This window comes from Myzus persicae, unplaced genomic scaffold (genome assembly GCF_001856785.1).
Source record: "Myzus persicae strain clone G006 unplaced genomic scaffold, MPER_G0061.0, whole genome shotgun sequence".
NCBI classification, from domain to species: domain Eukaryota; kingdom Metazoa; phylum Arthropoda; class Insecta; order Hemiptera; family Aphididae; genus Myzus; species Myzus persicae.
In genome coordinates, this window is record NW_019103868.1 from 227749 (window position 1) to 245269 (window position 17521).

At 30.2% G+C, this 17521-nt stretch overlaps 1 protein-coding gene across 2 annotated transcripts; it reads right to left on the reverse strand.

Moving 5' to 3' along the window:
* Positions 1 to 10559: 10559 nt before the first annotated feature.
* On the reverse strand, positions 10560 to 12436 carry LOC111035665 (ras guanine nucleotide exchange factor P-like). Of its 2 annotated transcripts, none has more exons than XM_022317362.1 (2): positions 12278 to 12436; positions 10560 to 12117 (listed from the first exon to the last, which is right to left on the reverse strand). In XM_022317362.1, the coding sequence occupies exon 2, from the start codon at positions 12113 to 12115 to the stop codon at positions 11540 to 11542; it is 576 nt and encodes a 191-aa protein (XP_022173054.1). In that variant the 5' UTR covers positions 12116 to 12117; positions 12278 to 12436; the 3' UTR covers positions 10560 to 11539. The 2 variants fall into 2 exon arrangements, with proteins under 2 accessions (XP_022173054.1, XP_022173055.1); XM_022317363.1 differs by having other exon boundaries at positions 12214 to 12436.
* Between the last annotated feature and the right edge of the window lie 5085 nt (positions 12437 to 17521).

The window sequence follows — 17521 nt, forward strand, 5'->3', positions numbered from 1 at the left end:
AAATCATCACTAGAACAGTAACGTAGGTATCAAAGTACTTACTTATGTAAAAAAAAAAATGATTTGCATTTTAATACCATGTTACTTAACGGTTTTTTTTATTGCAGATATATTTTAATGAGTTCGTTAATTAACAAAAGGCAGAATTCTAAAGTGTGTTGAACGCAAAACGGGTTTAACTATATTTCTTGAATGTGGTCACGGTACGTTCCCATGTACCACGCGGATAAAAACAATAACTATTTATTACGAGGAGGTACTTGTATGGCATCCACCCTTTAAGACAATTACCAATATTTTTATTTGTATTTCGGTAACCGGTATTCTGTATACCTTTTACTGCTGAAATCAGGTTGGCGCTCACTTCACATATGGGAATAACGCATGACGTAGGCCTTATAAAATATGATTGCTCTGCACTAACATTCGCGTATTATATTTCGATCTCGTTTTCGAACAAAGGGTTTCAATGTGGCACTCGACGACCGAGTCGAATGTCACATTAACGTCGTTCAATTTTACGATCCAGACACTTATCAGACACCCGCGCGCCACCATCGTTCTGACGTTTGCAGGGCCTTTCTCGACAAAACTTCCTATTACATTGACCTATTGGTATATCGCAGTTGACACTTTCTACTTTTTTGTTTTACTTGGACGCTCGAGACAGTGTTTATTATTCTCACAAGTTTCGCCAACATAAATGTTAAAACTGTCAATTGAATTACTAGAGGAAAAAGTTTATTATTAGAGAAAAAAACATTCTAGTTGAGAACATATATACTATACAGTATAAACGAAACACGCGCGTGTTGCTGTAATTCAATATAAATACCCGTCTAAACATAGGTAAATTAAATTTCCAACTTTTGTTATAAGATCTCCGAGTCCGAACTACAACTACGACTATAACTATAACTGTTCTAGGCAAATACAACTTACTGCAGGTATCTTTTTGACCGATACTACAAATAAAATTACTCGTCATGAAGTATTTAGCTGTCATTATAGTTTAAAAATACATTTGAATTGCGCGTACACATAGCGTGTACTGTATACTGTACCATCTGCACCTATACACAAACAAGAAGGCAAAAGCCTTACTGTTTTTTACGTACACATTAAACTATGGCGCACTTGGTGCAGTGCTAGAATTGAAATGGTAAATATATATACGTAAATACTTGAAAATCGGAAGGAATGGATAATATGTCGCTTTTTTATCGTCATTTAAAATTGTATGTTTATATTAAATCATGACGTATAAATAAAAACTTGTACACTGTTCACTTGCCGGCCGTCTAGGTCGTGCAAAGGCAAAGAGAGCTCGTGTACAAGCAAAGGAAAATATTTAAGAAACAAATTCCATGGGTGAATTAAAATCACTATAATATTATGTTTACCTACAGTAAGAGCGAACGCGAAATATATTATTATATTATTTCGTCCGAGAATTCACTGGGGAGTTTATTAAATATTATGGAATAAAATTGCGGCGAAGCCGTCTGTTTCTTTTTTAATACCTGAACAACCAGGCTATACAACAACACAGAATCACAATTTTATAAAGAGTTTTTTTTTCAAAATATTATATTTCTAGTAGGTACACGTGGGTTCTTTTCAATACGAATTTAACATTTTTTTTCCGTGTCAATAACCACGCGTAGAGTACAAAAGAAACTCCGTGTACGTCGGGTATTGGTTTTTATTTTATACTATATATATTTATATATTTTAAGATCCGTATAAATTGAAATCGCTGGTGGTACACGCCACCACACTATGCCTTTATAATATACCACTACCGCTGTAGATCGGTAATAAGGTTTTTTGTATTACTCAAAGGTCTCCGCATGCGACTATAATAATAATAATAATAATATATACAGTGCAATATTGCCTTTTATCCACGAACAGTGCGATGGACTGCAAAACGCTATTATTATTATTATATTAAAAGACGATTTCGATCAATGGTCATAGAACGTTTTTATTCGCGAATATTTGCAGTGACATTAATATTATTATTACCATCATTATTATAATGTTCGTCTGCTTTTATAAACAAATAATTTACAATTGCTTCGTAATTACTTCGTATTTTTAATGAAATGCGCCAACAACAACAATATTATAAACTTTCAACAGATATTCGTTTTTATTATATTTTGTTTAGCCGTGTTTCATTTGTTCTGACGCCGAAATAACGATATCATTGTTATTTGTTCAGAGTAATATAAACATTGTACGTTTTTTACGTTAAACAGTTTTTAAAATTAATATCGAACGAATAATTTTTGAAAAGTAATTTTAAAGTGGCGCACGTGATTGAAGTTTGTCGGAATATTAAAATTGAAATTTAATATAATATGCTACGCGCACTTTGTTAGAACAATACGCGCGTAATAAAGAATAATGAATGTTATTATTTATATTTTGAACTAAGTTTCGAGTGTAACAATAAGAGAAGCGGCTTTGGCTGTAACGCGGCAAAATATTCACTTTGTAAATTAACCGATATTGTGTTTTCATAATATCGGAGAGCGAGCTAAGAATAATATTATAGTGTACACTGAAGTTGAAGTAAAGAAGCACGCGAGTTTTAGATTTTGAGCAAAACAGTAGTGATTGAATAATATAATATTAGTTTGACAATTATGCATGTTGATTGTTGAAGTGGCATAATATACTTATCCAAAAGAATATATAGACCCATCAAAATATTTTATAAACGAACGTTATTCACTCGTATTATATTATCTCATTCAATACGTTGTATCTATAATGCTCCAGCCGTCGTAGAATATAGACAAATATTCAATACTTCTATACAAAAAAAACCCTATGATTATTAAATGATATCCAATTAATATTGAAATAGACCGAATAAGACGTTTTTCTGAAGATTGAACTTATTATTATAATAATCAGAAGATAATCTTTATACTGTAATTATTTTATTAATTACAAAGTGTCATTTCTACTATAATTGTCTTGGTGTTTAGTACTTAATTATTTTATTATTAGGTTTCTACTTCTAAATTTTTAAAACAAGTTATATATTTATATTACATTATACATTTTTGTCAGTTTCCCTGTTCTTATTTATTTTTTTAGTAGAAAGAGCAGATATTCTAAAAGCTAGTATTATTGCCTATTGGTATTATCTATATTGTACCTATATACTTTGTGGAGGTAATTTGAATACATTTTTTGGTATTAGAATAATGAGCAACTGAATGAAAAATAAAACTTCATATTTATGCTCCAGAAAAAAATTATTACTCAGTAAGCAATAAGCATTAATGCTTGATTTTTTTTCAATGAATTAATTAAATATTTATTGATTCAGGTTTGAAAGCTCAATACCAGATTTCCTTTCAGTCTTGCTGTTATACTAAGTATGAACACATTTTTTTTCAACACCTGATATATAGTACACACTAACTGTACATTATTCTATTCTAATTAAAATTATAAAAAAATACACAAATCATCAATATTTTTTAACCACATTTAAAGTTCTTAAAATTATATTACTTTGTTATTTATTTATATTTTAATACATGGTTATTCATCACTAAATTCAATCAATGTTCAAAATATTTTAACACTATCTATCTACATACATGAAAATAGACATTTTACATAGTCTTATGATAATACTGCGTAATAAAATAATCTTAGACTTTAGCGTAATAGATACAACAAATACGCGAATACACCACTATAATACGTTGAAAAAAAACATGTAGCGATTTGTGTGCTGTCAGACTATTTTTTTCAACTTGTATCACAACCTCTTTTTTTAAGAATACTTACAATCATTGTACAGTCAATATAATAAGTAATACATTTAATAGAGTTACAAAGACAAGACTACTTTAAAGGAGTTGGTGTCCATTGATACTAGGTACTTCAATACAATAACTGGGACAAAATAAAAAACTCTTTTTTCTTGATAAAAGGTATTATTTTATTATAGCTCACGTACCAACTGCGGCAATGATTGCGATATTAGGTAGGTAATGGCGCAGTAATGCGTATAGAGGTTTGCGCATGATTCGTCTGGTAGTATATTCGCACAAATAAACCGCGAACGAGAACTAGTCGGACGCATTGCGTAAACCCGAACGCAATATAAATAATAATAGATCAAAATATTCGATTTATATTCAACGTTTAATGAGTTATCGTATAATATACGATAACTAACGGATTCTCGCACAAACCGTGAGCTATGCTGCGAATAAAAAAAAAAAAAAAACTCTGTGGTTTTATTATTATTTATGAGGTTTAGAAACGCGAAGAAATTTTAAAAATATATTTAATATCCTTCGTGTATAAACCATACATAAAAATAAAAAATTCTCTTCGTCTTTATGGACAAAAAAAAATTAGCTACATAAGTCTATCACAATATCTCTCTAGTCTCTGTGTAATAATGATCCGGCTCGTCGGTAGTTTTTCATAAAGGACAATATATAAACGCTATCATTGTGCTATCCATTTCCAGGAAATAAAATTATACTATACGTCAAAACCGGCAAATGTTTTATGAATAATGCGACAATCATATTAAAATATATCATACTGATAAAATATATATTACTGTGCGTCACACGTGCAGCTGTGCTATGTAGTGGGAGAGAAATAATTGTTCGCTAAACCTATTCCATTAAATACGTATACATTTTCGAGACAAATAACGCACCAGTCAAATATTATTATAATATGGTCTTTCATAAAAGTTGACCATTTAAAAAAAAATAAAAAATGTTTTTAATCTATGAAAATAAAAACAGACATTTGATCTTTTTCAGGTAGGTATTTAAATCATTTAATACATCAAATATTATTGTACTGTTATTATATTATATTACATTGATATATACCTATTTGTTATTATGTTACAGCTAAACAATCAATTCAACTTGTATGTGTGTACCTACTTGAGTTGTACCTGAATAGCTACAATGCATTGTCATCATCACAATTACTGTATTATTGAAACACATTGACAAAATAATAAATTGCATGTTATAAAATATTTTTATCAGTTACCTACTGGAAAACAAACCCACGACAATGGTGTACCCAAATTGACTATACATAACGCCGTGTGGTCATATGTTTATAAATAAAATAAGTTTTAATCATAATAATACTTGCATACTAATTTTTCAATGCAAATTTTAAACCAGCGGTGATCAATAGTATAGTGAATGTTTTTTTTTACAAATTTGGTAATTTTATCGGACTTCTGGAAATATTAATTCTAGGGACTTTAATAGAATTGGTTTTCATTGATTTAAATGTTCTCTAGTGCTGATATATTATATTAAAAGCACATAGATAATATTTAGAGTAGAAAGAAAACAATTTAATTTTGAAAGCAATAACTTCCATACAAAAATTAATTAAATAATCAATTTATTTCATAACAAGAACAAAATATACTAATCCTCTTTACTGGCTTATTTTGCAGATTATAAATTATAAGTGTGTACATTTTGAAATTATTTATTGCGATAACTTAATCATACGTAATAACTTTAATATAATACATTTAAACCCTTTATAATATGTTCACCAATCACCATAACAAATAACTTTCACGAAGAAAATGGATTAAAACTACGCGTATACCTATAGTATATACGTTAAGACGCTCGTTTATAGAAATTATTAGGTATATAGCCACCAAATTGTTCATCAAGGAAGGTGCCAGTAGTGCCATATTAATTATATTACGCCCATAATATAGCATAGTTTTATTTAAATTTTTTATAATATCCATGTTCTATATTCAGTACATATATATATATATACGTCGTATGTCAAGTCGTGCCAGCCAAATTTATGTTAGCAATTATACAATAAACCCCTTTAAAACGTTATCGTTTCACCCTCTTACAATAATAATAATATATTAATATGTTCATGGTGTGCAAATCGTGAACGAGTCCAATTATGATAACTTGGTATTAATCATTCTCTGGGAAAACATTTTTGGTAAGTATTATTAGTCAAATACACGCACGCGGGACACGAGATTTTATATTAGTAGGAACGTATTTAACTATTGTATTTAAATGCATTGCTGATGACGTGTAATTATTTTTGTGAATACATTCTTTATACGATTGTCTCAAACCCTAGAGTGATTTAAATCAATTTGTAGAGTGGTTTACTTTATGCTGAATGCCTGATTCAGACAAGTTTTCAACTTTTATGATTAATATTCATAGGTACCGTGCAGCGTTCCCGCATATATTGGGCATCTGACTTATTCTCGTATAAATGTATGCTATTATATATTTGGCTGTAAACTAGTAACTAAGAACAAATTAAAGACCATTGGCGATACTTATGGTTTTATAAATAGAGTATTCTTTTTTTCGAATTACATCTTAACACTAGACAATGAGTTTAAAATTTAAATACAATTTTATATAAGATATTAAGAACTCTAAAAATATGAGAATTTTATTTAAATCAGTAAGAAACAATATTTGTGATGTGTCTGAATCTAAATCACATAAAGTTAAAGTACATTATGTACGTTTGTATGTGGTTGTGTGTCTCACTGTGGAATGCTATAACCATACCAACTACCAAGAGTAATTTGAGTCAACTTGTATCATAATGTACAATGACGCATTTTAAATTTGTTAGATAACTTAAATTTCTTACCCAACCGCTAACACATGGCTATTTCACTTCTTACTAACCAGCTTATATTGGCTGGAACTATTAATAATTGAGGTGTTCTAAAAATTTAAAATATTTAACTACCTAGTTCTTCGTAATATCCAAATATACAACCAATTAGTGCAATCAATTTCCCAATCATTAATCAATTTCAAGGGTGAAACTCTTAACTCTATAGCATACTTACATTTTTTTTTTTTTTTACTCAATATTATATGTTCTACTTATTATACTGGTGAAATTGGCTTTTTTGACACAGCGTCACCACTAACTTGAATATTTCTTGTCGTATTAACTATCATTGTATTTAATTGTGTAATTATTGTATAATATATATATAAATTGTTTTTCCATTCATGTAGATTATTCGTGTACTAAAATTGTAAATATAATTTAATTACACCCAACTTAATAATATTTAACCATCACAAATCATCCTTATCAAAAGGTCTAACATGTAAATATTAATAAATAACATACATATTCATTTAGCGATAATCCCAAACAGATAATAATACGGAGTTATTATAAAAGTAAAGTACGCGCTGTACAGCTTATATTTGTATTTAATTATCATGAGATTATTTAAATATAATATCGCATATCGCGTGATTGAAAAACAAAAATAATAATCAAACTCATAACGAGCAGTTAGTTATGCTATTTTACATGCAAACTTATGTACTCACAATAATCACGAAGGGCCATTTTCATGTCATCTTCTTATTTAATTTTCCGGTTGAAAAGTACGTAAAAGTGTATACATAGTATATTTAATTCGTTTTGTGCAGGTATACACCAAACATGTATTTGTAGTTTGTACCATTATAGTATACAAATGCTGAACATAATTGCATCATTGAGTAAAATAATTAAACTCGTGGCCTTTATAATAACAATGGACCGACACGTTTTAAATATGAATTAATAAAATAAATACATAACCCTATAGATATTTTGGTATACATACATATACCTACATATACCTAAGATGTATTGTGAAACCAAGTAATCAGTCCCAAACCATAATAATAATCATAAATCATAATTTGTACGTCGTATACCTGCATGTATTATCATCGATTTAACCATACTTTATGATCAACAATATTATTAAACATGATACAATGGCCACCCTATATTTCTGGAACTTATCGATCTTGTTAATTTTTTATCGAAACCTAACTGCACGGTGTCCGCAACCGTCAATTGATAGAGAATACGGATGCCGGTGAGATATCCGTCGTTTTGACCTCCCATCCCCTCTAGATGTGCAAGCGAATGACGGGCGTCCCCCCTCGTCGTTAAACAAATATTTGAAAAAGGGTACAAAAAAAAAAAACGGTTTTTTAAGGTAGGGCCACGGCTGTCCTACAAAGGATCGTATTATATTATCGTTCGTTCGCGCGGCGTACAGACAACATAATAATATAATATAATAATATAGTTTATCCGGGTAGACGCAAAAACGAAAAACAAAGAAAAATATTATAGAAAATAGAAAGGAAAAAAATGAGCCGCAAACGACGAAACAATATACGACGCGTCCGTGTGTGGCACGACTATACTAAAAACGCGTTATACATATATTATATCAAACCATCGGTGGGGTGGTCCACGCGGGGACCGGTATAGGAATATATAGCTAACCAAACAGCGGAGGCCTGTGTAGGTGTGAGTGTGTGTGCGTGGAAGTGCTCGTTGTTTTATCGATTAGAAAGACTTTTGTGCGTGCTACGTGGACGTGGTGAGGTAGTAACGAGGGTCGGTCGCCGGTCGAGGAAGGACCCAGTGGCGTTTTGTAGGAGCGTAATCGGTAGGGCTTACCGTCCCAACACCTGAGACACGCCGAAATTACACGGACTACCCAACAACGACAATAGTTATAACAATTATTATGTTCTTCAAATCGATTAAAAAAAAAAAAAACCTTTTGACCGCTTTCCGGTTCCAATTGTCGACGGCATTACAGCACCGGAAACGTGTTTCCACACGAATCTGTGTATATGTGTGTGTGTATTGTAGTATGTTGTTGGATGGCTATGACCACTAACTGTATGGTCACGTTTGTAAACTAATTAAAAAAACACTGTTTCTTCATATTTGTTTTTAAGTTTTAACCCTTTCGGTTTCTTTTGAACTCCCACCACCACATTCTGACCCTTGCAAAATCCCTAATGCATGATGTATCGCACGTAATTTACCCGGAACACTTTTTGTTTCAAGTTTCCATATTTATATTTAAGAATAACTTTCTATACGTGTATAAAATACATAATTATTCAAATAATAATACAGTTGTCACTCAGTCAGTCACGACTCTTGTTGCTATCGTTGCAGTGATAGATACCAACTCACCAATGTTTTTATTGATCTAATAATACAATTAAGGATATTTAAGGATTAAGATACTTATGAATATTTTCAGTACTACCATAATATAGTAGAATTTGAAATTGTGACTACTCGCTACATACAGTTCCATGAAGCACGATGTGATGATAAAAATTAAAATATATAAGTATATAATGCCACTGAAATTGATTTATTATTATATACTTTTAATTATTCATTGTTTCATTTTTTAAAGTCGCTTTAATTTATAGATCACTAATAACTAGTGTTAAAAGCGATTAGAAGAAACAAAATAATGTGTACACATATTGCATAAATATAAATATAAAATATTATAATATACAATATACTTAAATCGTTTTCATTGGTATACTATATTAATATATTTTATCCTGTATCAATATTATTTTTTTACATAACCATTTCCTATGGTAAAATATATCGTAAACAGGTAGGTAGCAGTTACCGGTTGGCTGGTAGCGAAGTATGGATTGTATTAATTAAGAATAGCATGATACCATAGAATTATAATAATTTGTTCTACGATGATACTTATCAACGGTAATATAATATTGCAATAACATCGAATTAATTAAACCTTCATCCAACATTATTACGTATATCGCAGAATTTAATATTAATAATATAATATAGCCGACTAAATATTTAATTTACTGACAACAGTCAGTATTTGTCATGATTAATTTATTGAAATCGACCAAATTTAGTATTTGTAGATGTTATTGAATTTGATTTAGGTTATATTTTATCAGTATAGCTATATTTAATTTATTAATTATTTCAAACTTAAAATTCGCTGTATGGAAATAAAAAAAAAAAGGTTGATGTATCATTATGTTCGTGTCGTTCGCTTTTTCTTATCTTGTTTGTAATTATTGTACTAATTGCTAATACGTATTTCGATTAAATACAAATGCATATTTAGTGTATTGATTCTTTAATAAAAATATATTTTTTTTACATTGATCGTTAATCGTTGCTACTAGCTTCTAGTTTTTATTTAAATAACCTTGATACGTACAGTAGTAAATTAAGAGAATTCTTGATACAAAATCACTTAGCATATTTTATGGTTTTAGTTTAAATGTATGTTACCATTGATTTTATTATTTTATAAAATCAATGATGTTACTCAATCTTTGATACATAAAAATTAAAAAGACGTAATTTAATTCTTGTAATGTTAAAATACATATATATTTATTTATACTATATAAATGTGTATACTTAATAATAGGTATGCAAATAAGTTCAAAAAAATTATTGTATAAAACATTTTGAAGTAGTCAAGTCCATATAATAATAATAATAATACACAATATAATAGTTTTGATGATAAAATGTATAAAACATTTTGTCATAAAAGTTAATTTAATGATGATAATAATACATAATACAATTTATATAAGACATTGAATAATATTCTACTTCTGCTTTATTATTAAACATTATATTTAATCATACGCAAAGCTTTGAAAAAATAATACTCGGAACCATTCGGGAGATAATAATAATATTATGATGTAGAATTTTAAATAAAAATGTTTAAAATAAAAAATTGGTAACACGGTTGAAACAAACGATGAAAACCGATAAACTAAGTGGCTATATGGAACAGAATGAAGCGGAGATGGAGTATTTAAGAATCTTACGAACTGAATTATCATGGCGGATGACGCACTGCGCGCAGTCGGAGACTTGACTCAGCTATAGTCGAGTATACACGCCGAGTCTAAATATGCAGAGCGGTAACTGTGGAGGTTTTTTTTCAAAGGCTCTATAATAATGATATGAGTTATGAGGCTATAGGACGTGTAGATAACACTGCAGCCCACTCTGTATATTGCACGTGGATTGAATATACAGAGTATACCGGACAACCGCGAAATTCGATTGAAACATTCAGTATGCCAACAGTATGCTTGCAAGTCATATAACATAATACTACACCTGTATTATCTTATCATGTAGGTAATACAAGTCCGATGAGATTTGTGCGTGAGATTTGATGCGTTCAATGGGAATTTATGAATTATAAAAATATACTGTCGCACGGGGCGAACACAAACAAAATGATATAGATTTATTGAGTAAAAATAATAAAACCATTAATGTACCTATAATTTATTTTTAATTTGTACACAAACCGCGTGTATATTAATAATATTTTTGTTGAATTCTAGTTATCCGTCGACTATTATTATTAATTAAAAAATTACATAAACTTATAATATATACATAAATATTTTGAGTTGTACAAGCCTATAAGTTTCTCACTCCACTCCCAAGCTTAATAGATACCCTGACGCATACTTTAAAACTAAAAATTACAATTTTTTTTTTTTGAACGACTGCAGGAAATACAAATTGTTTTAGGAAGGGGCCGTTAAATAATAATAAAAAAACGATTATAACAATAATTGGACAGGGTCTTACCGATTTTATCTCATTAGCGTGACCAACAGCAATTCACCTTATGTACAGCGGCGGCGGCGCGTACGAAGAAACTGCTCACCAACTCACGTGTGCGTTTCCATGGAGACTTCCTGACTACAGGTAGCTCGAGGTCGGAAAATTCCAAGGCACATTTTTTCGGTGGTCGCGTTGGTGGTGGGCGCGGCGGCAGTGGTCGTCTTGGAGCCTGTGGTCGAATTGGCGGTGACGGCGCTGATCGGCCTGGTAGAGACAGCGGTTGGTCGTCCTGCGTCCTCTGCGGACGATCGGAGTTCTGCAGCAGTGGCATCATCGACACAGACGACCAGTCGTATCTGTCCAACAGCCGGTCGATTGGCCTGACCTTGGACTGCGGCACGGCCAAGTCGAGTATGTCAACGACGTTGTTGTTGTTGTTGTTGTTGTTGTTGGAGCCCTTACCTATGTGGTTGTAACTGCGACCGTTGTTGCTTCTGTTACCGTTACCAATGTCGTAGGAATATTTCCGCTGCACCATATATGCCGAACCGGCCTTGGATGCACCGGTGGCGTGGGTATAGTCCGACCCGGCGATTTCGGTTTTGACTTCCATTGCTGTCAGTGTGAAAAAAATTGTAACGACGATTGTCAATATCAGGTTAGGTTAGGTAGGACTTTGATAATTAATTTGTACGAGACAGAATAACTTACGAGAACGAATTTAATTTAGAAGAAATATTTAAAGAATATATATTTTAAAATAATACATAGGTACCTAATATTTATATATTGATGAGTGACGAGACGACTTTATTATTATGTTTCGTTCGTACTGCCCGTGCGCCGGTCGAAGCGAAACAATAATAATATAACCAGCGCGCGGCGGACTGTCTTCTATCTTCGCACACAACGGAAATGTTCCCAAATATCAGTCTTAAGCCAATAAAAGTATATTATAAATGTTATCGCGATTATTAATGTGGCAATTATTTTATCACGAAGAAATAATGAAAATCGATTTTTTTTCTTATGTAGTTTTCGTTTCGTTTCCGTTGTAGATAACTTCTGAGAAGAGATAACTATTTTAATAATTTATTAATTTGACAGCAGATTATTATTTTAATATTTTATATCGTATGAATTTAATACTGCTACAAAAAAAGGCAACAAACATTTCATTGATTTATCTTGAGTTATCAAAATTGCTAGCTATTATGGTTTTTTAAAACTAGTTCTTATGCTATTTAAAATGTTAATGTTATATTGTAGTTATTATAACGATCAATGATGACAGAGTAGACATTAGACTATTAGTGAAAAAAAGTTGGGACAGTTATTTAAGGTATATTATTGGCTTAAAAAAAAAAAATACATAATTACAGTATCATTAGTATTAAGTATCATTTTATCATAATAAAATATATTATCACGATTAGTAAAGTAAGTAGCAATATTGAAGAAACAATGAAAATCGATTTGTTGAATGTAGTTTTAGTTTCCGTTTATGATAGCTAGAACTTAGAAGTGATTACTATTATGATAGTAGTTTGACAGAATATTATTATTCTTATTATTATTTTATAATGTGGTACACTGGTACAATATTAATGACACCGATAAAATTATATTTTATCTTTTAAAAATAGATTAACAAAATGGTTTTAAAATATAGTAAAGTATTTCAATTTTACTAAATTACACATATTAGTAACAAATTAAGGAAAACGAATAATATGTCATATCATATATTAAATAGAATTTAATGAGAAAAATAAATACGATAAAACAATTTATATAATTTAGTCTATAATATGTATTAATGGATTTCTTATTTTTACACCATATAAAAGATGTTTTAGTTATTCTTGAATTTTTTTAAATTTATTTCAATAATAATATGTATAAGATAGTCACTGTTTCCCTGTGCTGTGATACTAGTAAGTTGATTACAATCAAACTAAGTGTAAGTGTTACTTCTTTATTGTAACAGAGATGGAACATTTTAATTTTATCAAATTAAAATCAATAAATATGGTGGACTGGTATATTAAAAATTAAAATAAACAAATCAAGCATATTTACTGCAGAATCATCGACAAACAAAAACAATTTTTTCAAGAATAGAAGTGTATAAAGGTTTATTATGGACCATTTACACCAAATAACAATTGAAAACCAATAATTAAGGGTAAGACAAATGACAACAATTCCATCGTTATTTGTTATATACATAAATTTAATTTTCAAATACACGCAAGGTGTATAATATACAAAACAAGCATTAAAAAATGGTACCATTCAGTGAATAGTGATTATCATAATGCTAGTAATATAGTAGTTACTATGTACATACGCTTAGATTAAATTGCCTATGCTGTGCTCCTTAAAACATTTACCACCATTGTCTGGACAATAGTCAAAACGTATTTGAAAAAAATAATCTTAAATTATACAATTTTCCCTACCTAATTATGTTATGTTTTATCTGAATAAACATATCTAGTTTTTAAACTTCATAGTTTCTCTACATAAACTTTTGACAACAATTTAAAAATATATATCTACTGAAATTTTCATCTTACGTTTATTGTATATTTTCTATTCCACGCTACCAATTATATTAAAAATGATCTTATGGGTTTTGGCCTATGAATGACAAGTAATGAGTGACAACAAGTCGAAAAATTTTCAATACTCCAAGGAAAAACGTACACGACACGAATGACTTTGGCCACACGTCGGCCTCTCGGGAAATATTTTGCGTGTCGGAATTTGAGGAGCGTTTTGTCAATAGTACCTACAATAATTATTATATGTGGAACACTGTGAACGTACGTGCAATAAGTACGCAAAATATCAGAAATAGATTAATTATCTAGTGACGGACGATGAAATTAATTCGTTCATTATTGTGTCTCGTTTGTATAATATACAATATATACGAATATCGGAATATGTAATAGTATGATGGAGCTAATTAGGATATAACTATGGAAAGTCATAATTTAGCTCCAACTACATTTCACTGCCTGTCTTATAATTTATAAATGAAGGTATTGTATATTGGCGTCATAATAACTGATAGGTAATATTCTACTTTCTTCTATATTCTCATTTCATTTTTGAACTCACAATAGTTCGAATCATGAAAATATCGTAGATGTTTTGCAATTCTGCATTCATGCCTAATGGATTACACGATATAGGTACTTATATAATATTATGCATATTTTTCTGCAGTGGATGTGTATGTGAATGTATCGTCTTTAAGAGATACTTTGCAATATTCCAAACTATAATGCATTTTAAATATTATACTGAAAAAATAGGTTTTCTCATACACAACACTCGAATACTTGAACTACACTTCGACTTTTCACCTAATAAATTGTGCATAAATTCTACGGCGTGTTCTGGACAACGAAAAGTTTCATGTGATAAAAATTTGCATATTTAACTGCAGTTCCGGATGTCGTACACTCTTGCAACAATATTGAAAATCAATTTATCTATGGCGAATAGTGCTTATTGCAGCCGACTATTTTGACTTATGTCATTATATGATCAGAAATGCAAAAAAATATAACTTATACATTATCTAGTTTAAGATGAAAGATGGTTAGAATATAAATTGTTATCTAAATAATAGATAATTTCTAGTTTAAAAAAAACCCCTCGTTTATATTTGAATAATTATACCTAAACAGTAAACATTTAATATTTTTAAAATAAAAACTATTGGTACCAACACAAAGCTAGCTTAATTTTTATTTTATAAACTGTACAAATACTCAATAATATTACTATACTAAAGTAGCCTGTGAAACTCACAAACTGGAAATTATTCTATTGTCTGGTGACTCCTTAGAAATAATTGTTAATTATACAAATCATACCTAACGCTATTAAATAAAATCTGACTTTATTATTATTATTTTGAGTGTTAAACAGCTATAAATAATTTTAATCATACTAAAAGAAAACAACCAAACACAGGTAGAAGTAGTAACTTCTTAAATATTTAAACAACCAATGTAGAGCACAGTGTTTGAATTGACAGGATTGTCTTCTTATTTTTTTTTTTTTTTATTACGAACTTATAGGTAGAACAAAAAAAAATGTTTACTGCAACAAAACTGTACAAAACCACATGAAACTCGAAATGCTGTTGATAAAAAAAAAATTTTACTTTATATTATTTATATTATGCCCTACAAGACTTAAAATATGGTTCAAGCGAGTAACAACTTTTCATATTTTGAAATACTTTTTCGTTACATGACTGTAAAAACTATTAAATATTAATGTAACAAAGGTATTTATAGAATAAAAACAAATATTTTAAACAGAGACATTGGAAAATACACCAAAGTATTTTGTCTATAGTAAATAGGATACTAACTAAATTTAAAAAGTCAAGCCTTACAATTATGTAGTATAAAATATAAAAACAACGGGGCTATAGTTTTGACTCTCATTTTTTATAGACAACAATAATAATGAATTTTTTTTGTTTTTGTTAATGTAATTATAGCAATTGTTATAACTTATAACATTCACGTTTAATTTTTTTTTTAATTTATCATCAATCACATTTAAACGCCGCGCGTGGCCGATAACAATTTTATCGAAATGCTAAGTGTTTGTTCGATAAACGTGTGTTTTCCAAATCCAAGTATGAAAGTTAGAGTTTTGAGTTAGTACAAAAGCATGCCGCAGAAGTCTTTACACGACTTCTACGGCATGCTTATTAACTACGTTAATAAACCACGCCAACGGTATTATTATTGTTTCATATGTTGTCCTAAACTCAAAAAGTAGTGAAACTACAGCAGTGTATCAGTTCTCGATTTTCGGATTAAATGTCTTGCAAAAAAATGTAGATACTTAACATTTATTTATCTAGAACAGTTAGTTAAGATAACACATTTATGTACGTATGTAAAGATAATAATTCATTTGATAACATTTTTTTTTAATTATCTAGTTGACCAGATAAGATAATATTGTATAGGTAGTATGATTTATTACCGATCGAGACAAATTATCTCTCATTATTATGCTTAATATATTATTATCTACTCAAATGTAGACGACGGTGTGGGAGACTGCAACGCCGTGAATTGCATCGTCCGTGTACCGTGCGCACATCCGCGGTAAGTGGTAACATAATAAATCAAAATAAATAAAACCAAAAAAAAGAAAACCACGCGGGGTCCGTCGAAAACCGCAGCGCTTTTGATGATGACTATAATAATAATAATAATAATAATAATAAGGCATTAATGGTCGCGCGTAGTGCTCTTTACCTACAAATAAATTGATTTACCACCCGTTCCTTTGATGTGACCGGCGGCGCTCGGGGAACGACACAAACGCACAACGCGCATAATGGCACTTAATGGATTGTACCTATACACCTCACGATGTTATAATATTATACGCATTTATATAAAATGTATAGGTATACATTATAGGTACTAATAATAATTTTCACCTTTGAACGGCGGCCGACGCGACACGTCTCGCGCAATGGTGCAAGGAATAACGATAATAGTGGTAATAATATAAATTAATAATGTGAATTTTACATTAATATATTTGACTGTAAAAGAGTGAAATATTGTATAGTATACACCATGCCGTATAGTTTTTTTTCTCGAAAAATAAGTTTTCTTTTTGTCTTTTTTTTTTTTTTAATAATAATAATAATATGATACTACTTTTATTATCAGACGATAAATTACGATTCAAATTACGCGTCGTCGTCGCTGTCGTCGTAGTACGGGCGGTCGCACCCGAAAATATTATTATACGAGGGCCGCAGCCGTGTTTCTTTTAAACGCGAGCCATATTCTTTTCGGCCGCGCGCCCGTCCGACCCCCTCGCGACTTTTTAATTTCTCGTGGTTTTTTATTATTTCCTCCTGACGCCGGTGGAGGCCGTTCAACACGTTTTTTATTATTACATATATAGTTTAGTGTGGCTCCGACGTTAATAATTAATATTACACTTTGCC

Coding starts and splice junctions, on each gene's coding strand:
- LOC111035665 (XM_022317362.1), bottom strand. CDS start 12,115: ATGGAAGTCAAAACCGAAATCGCCGGGTCGGACTATACCCACGCCACC.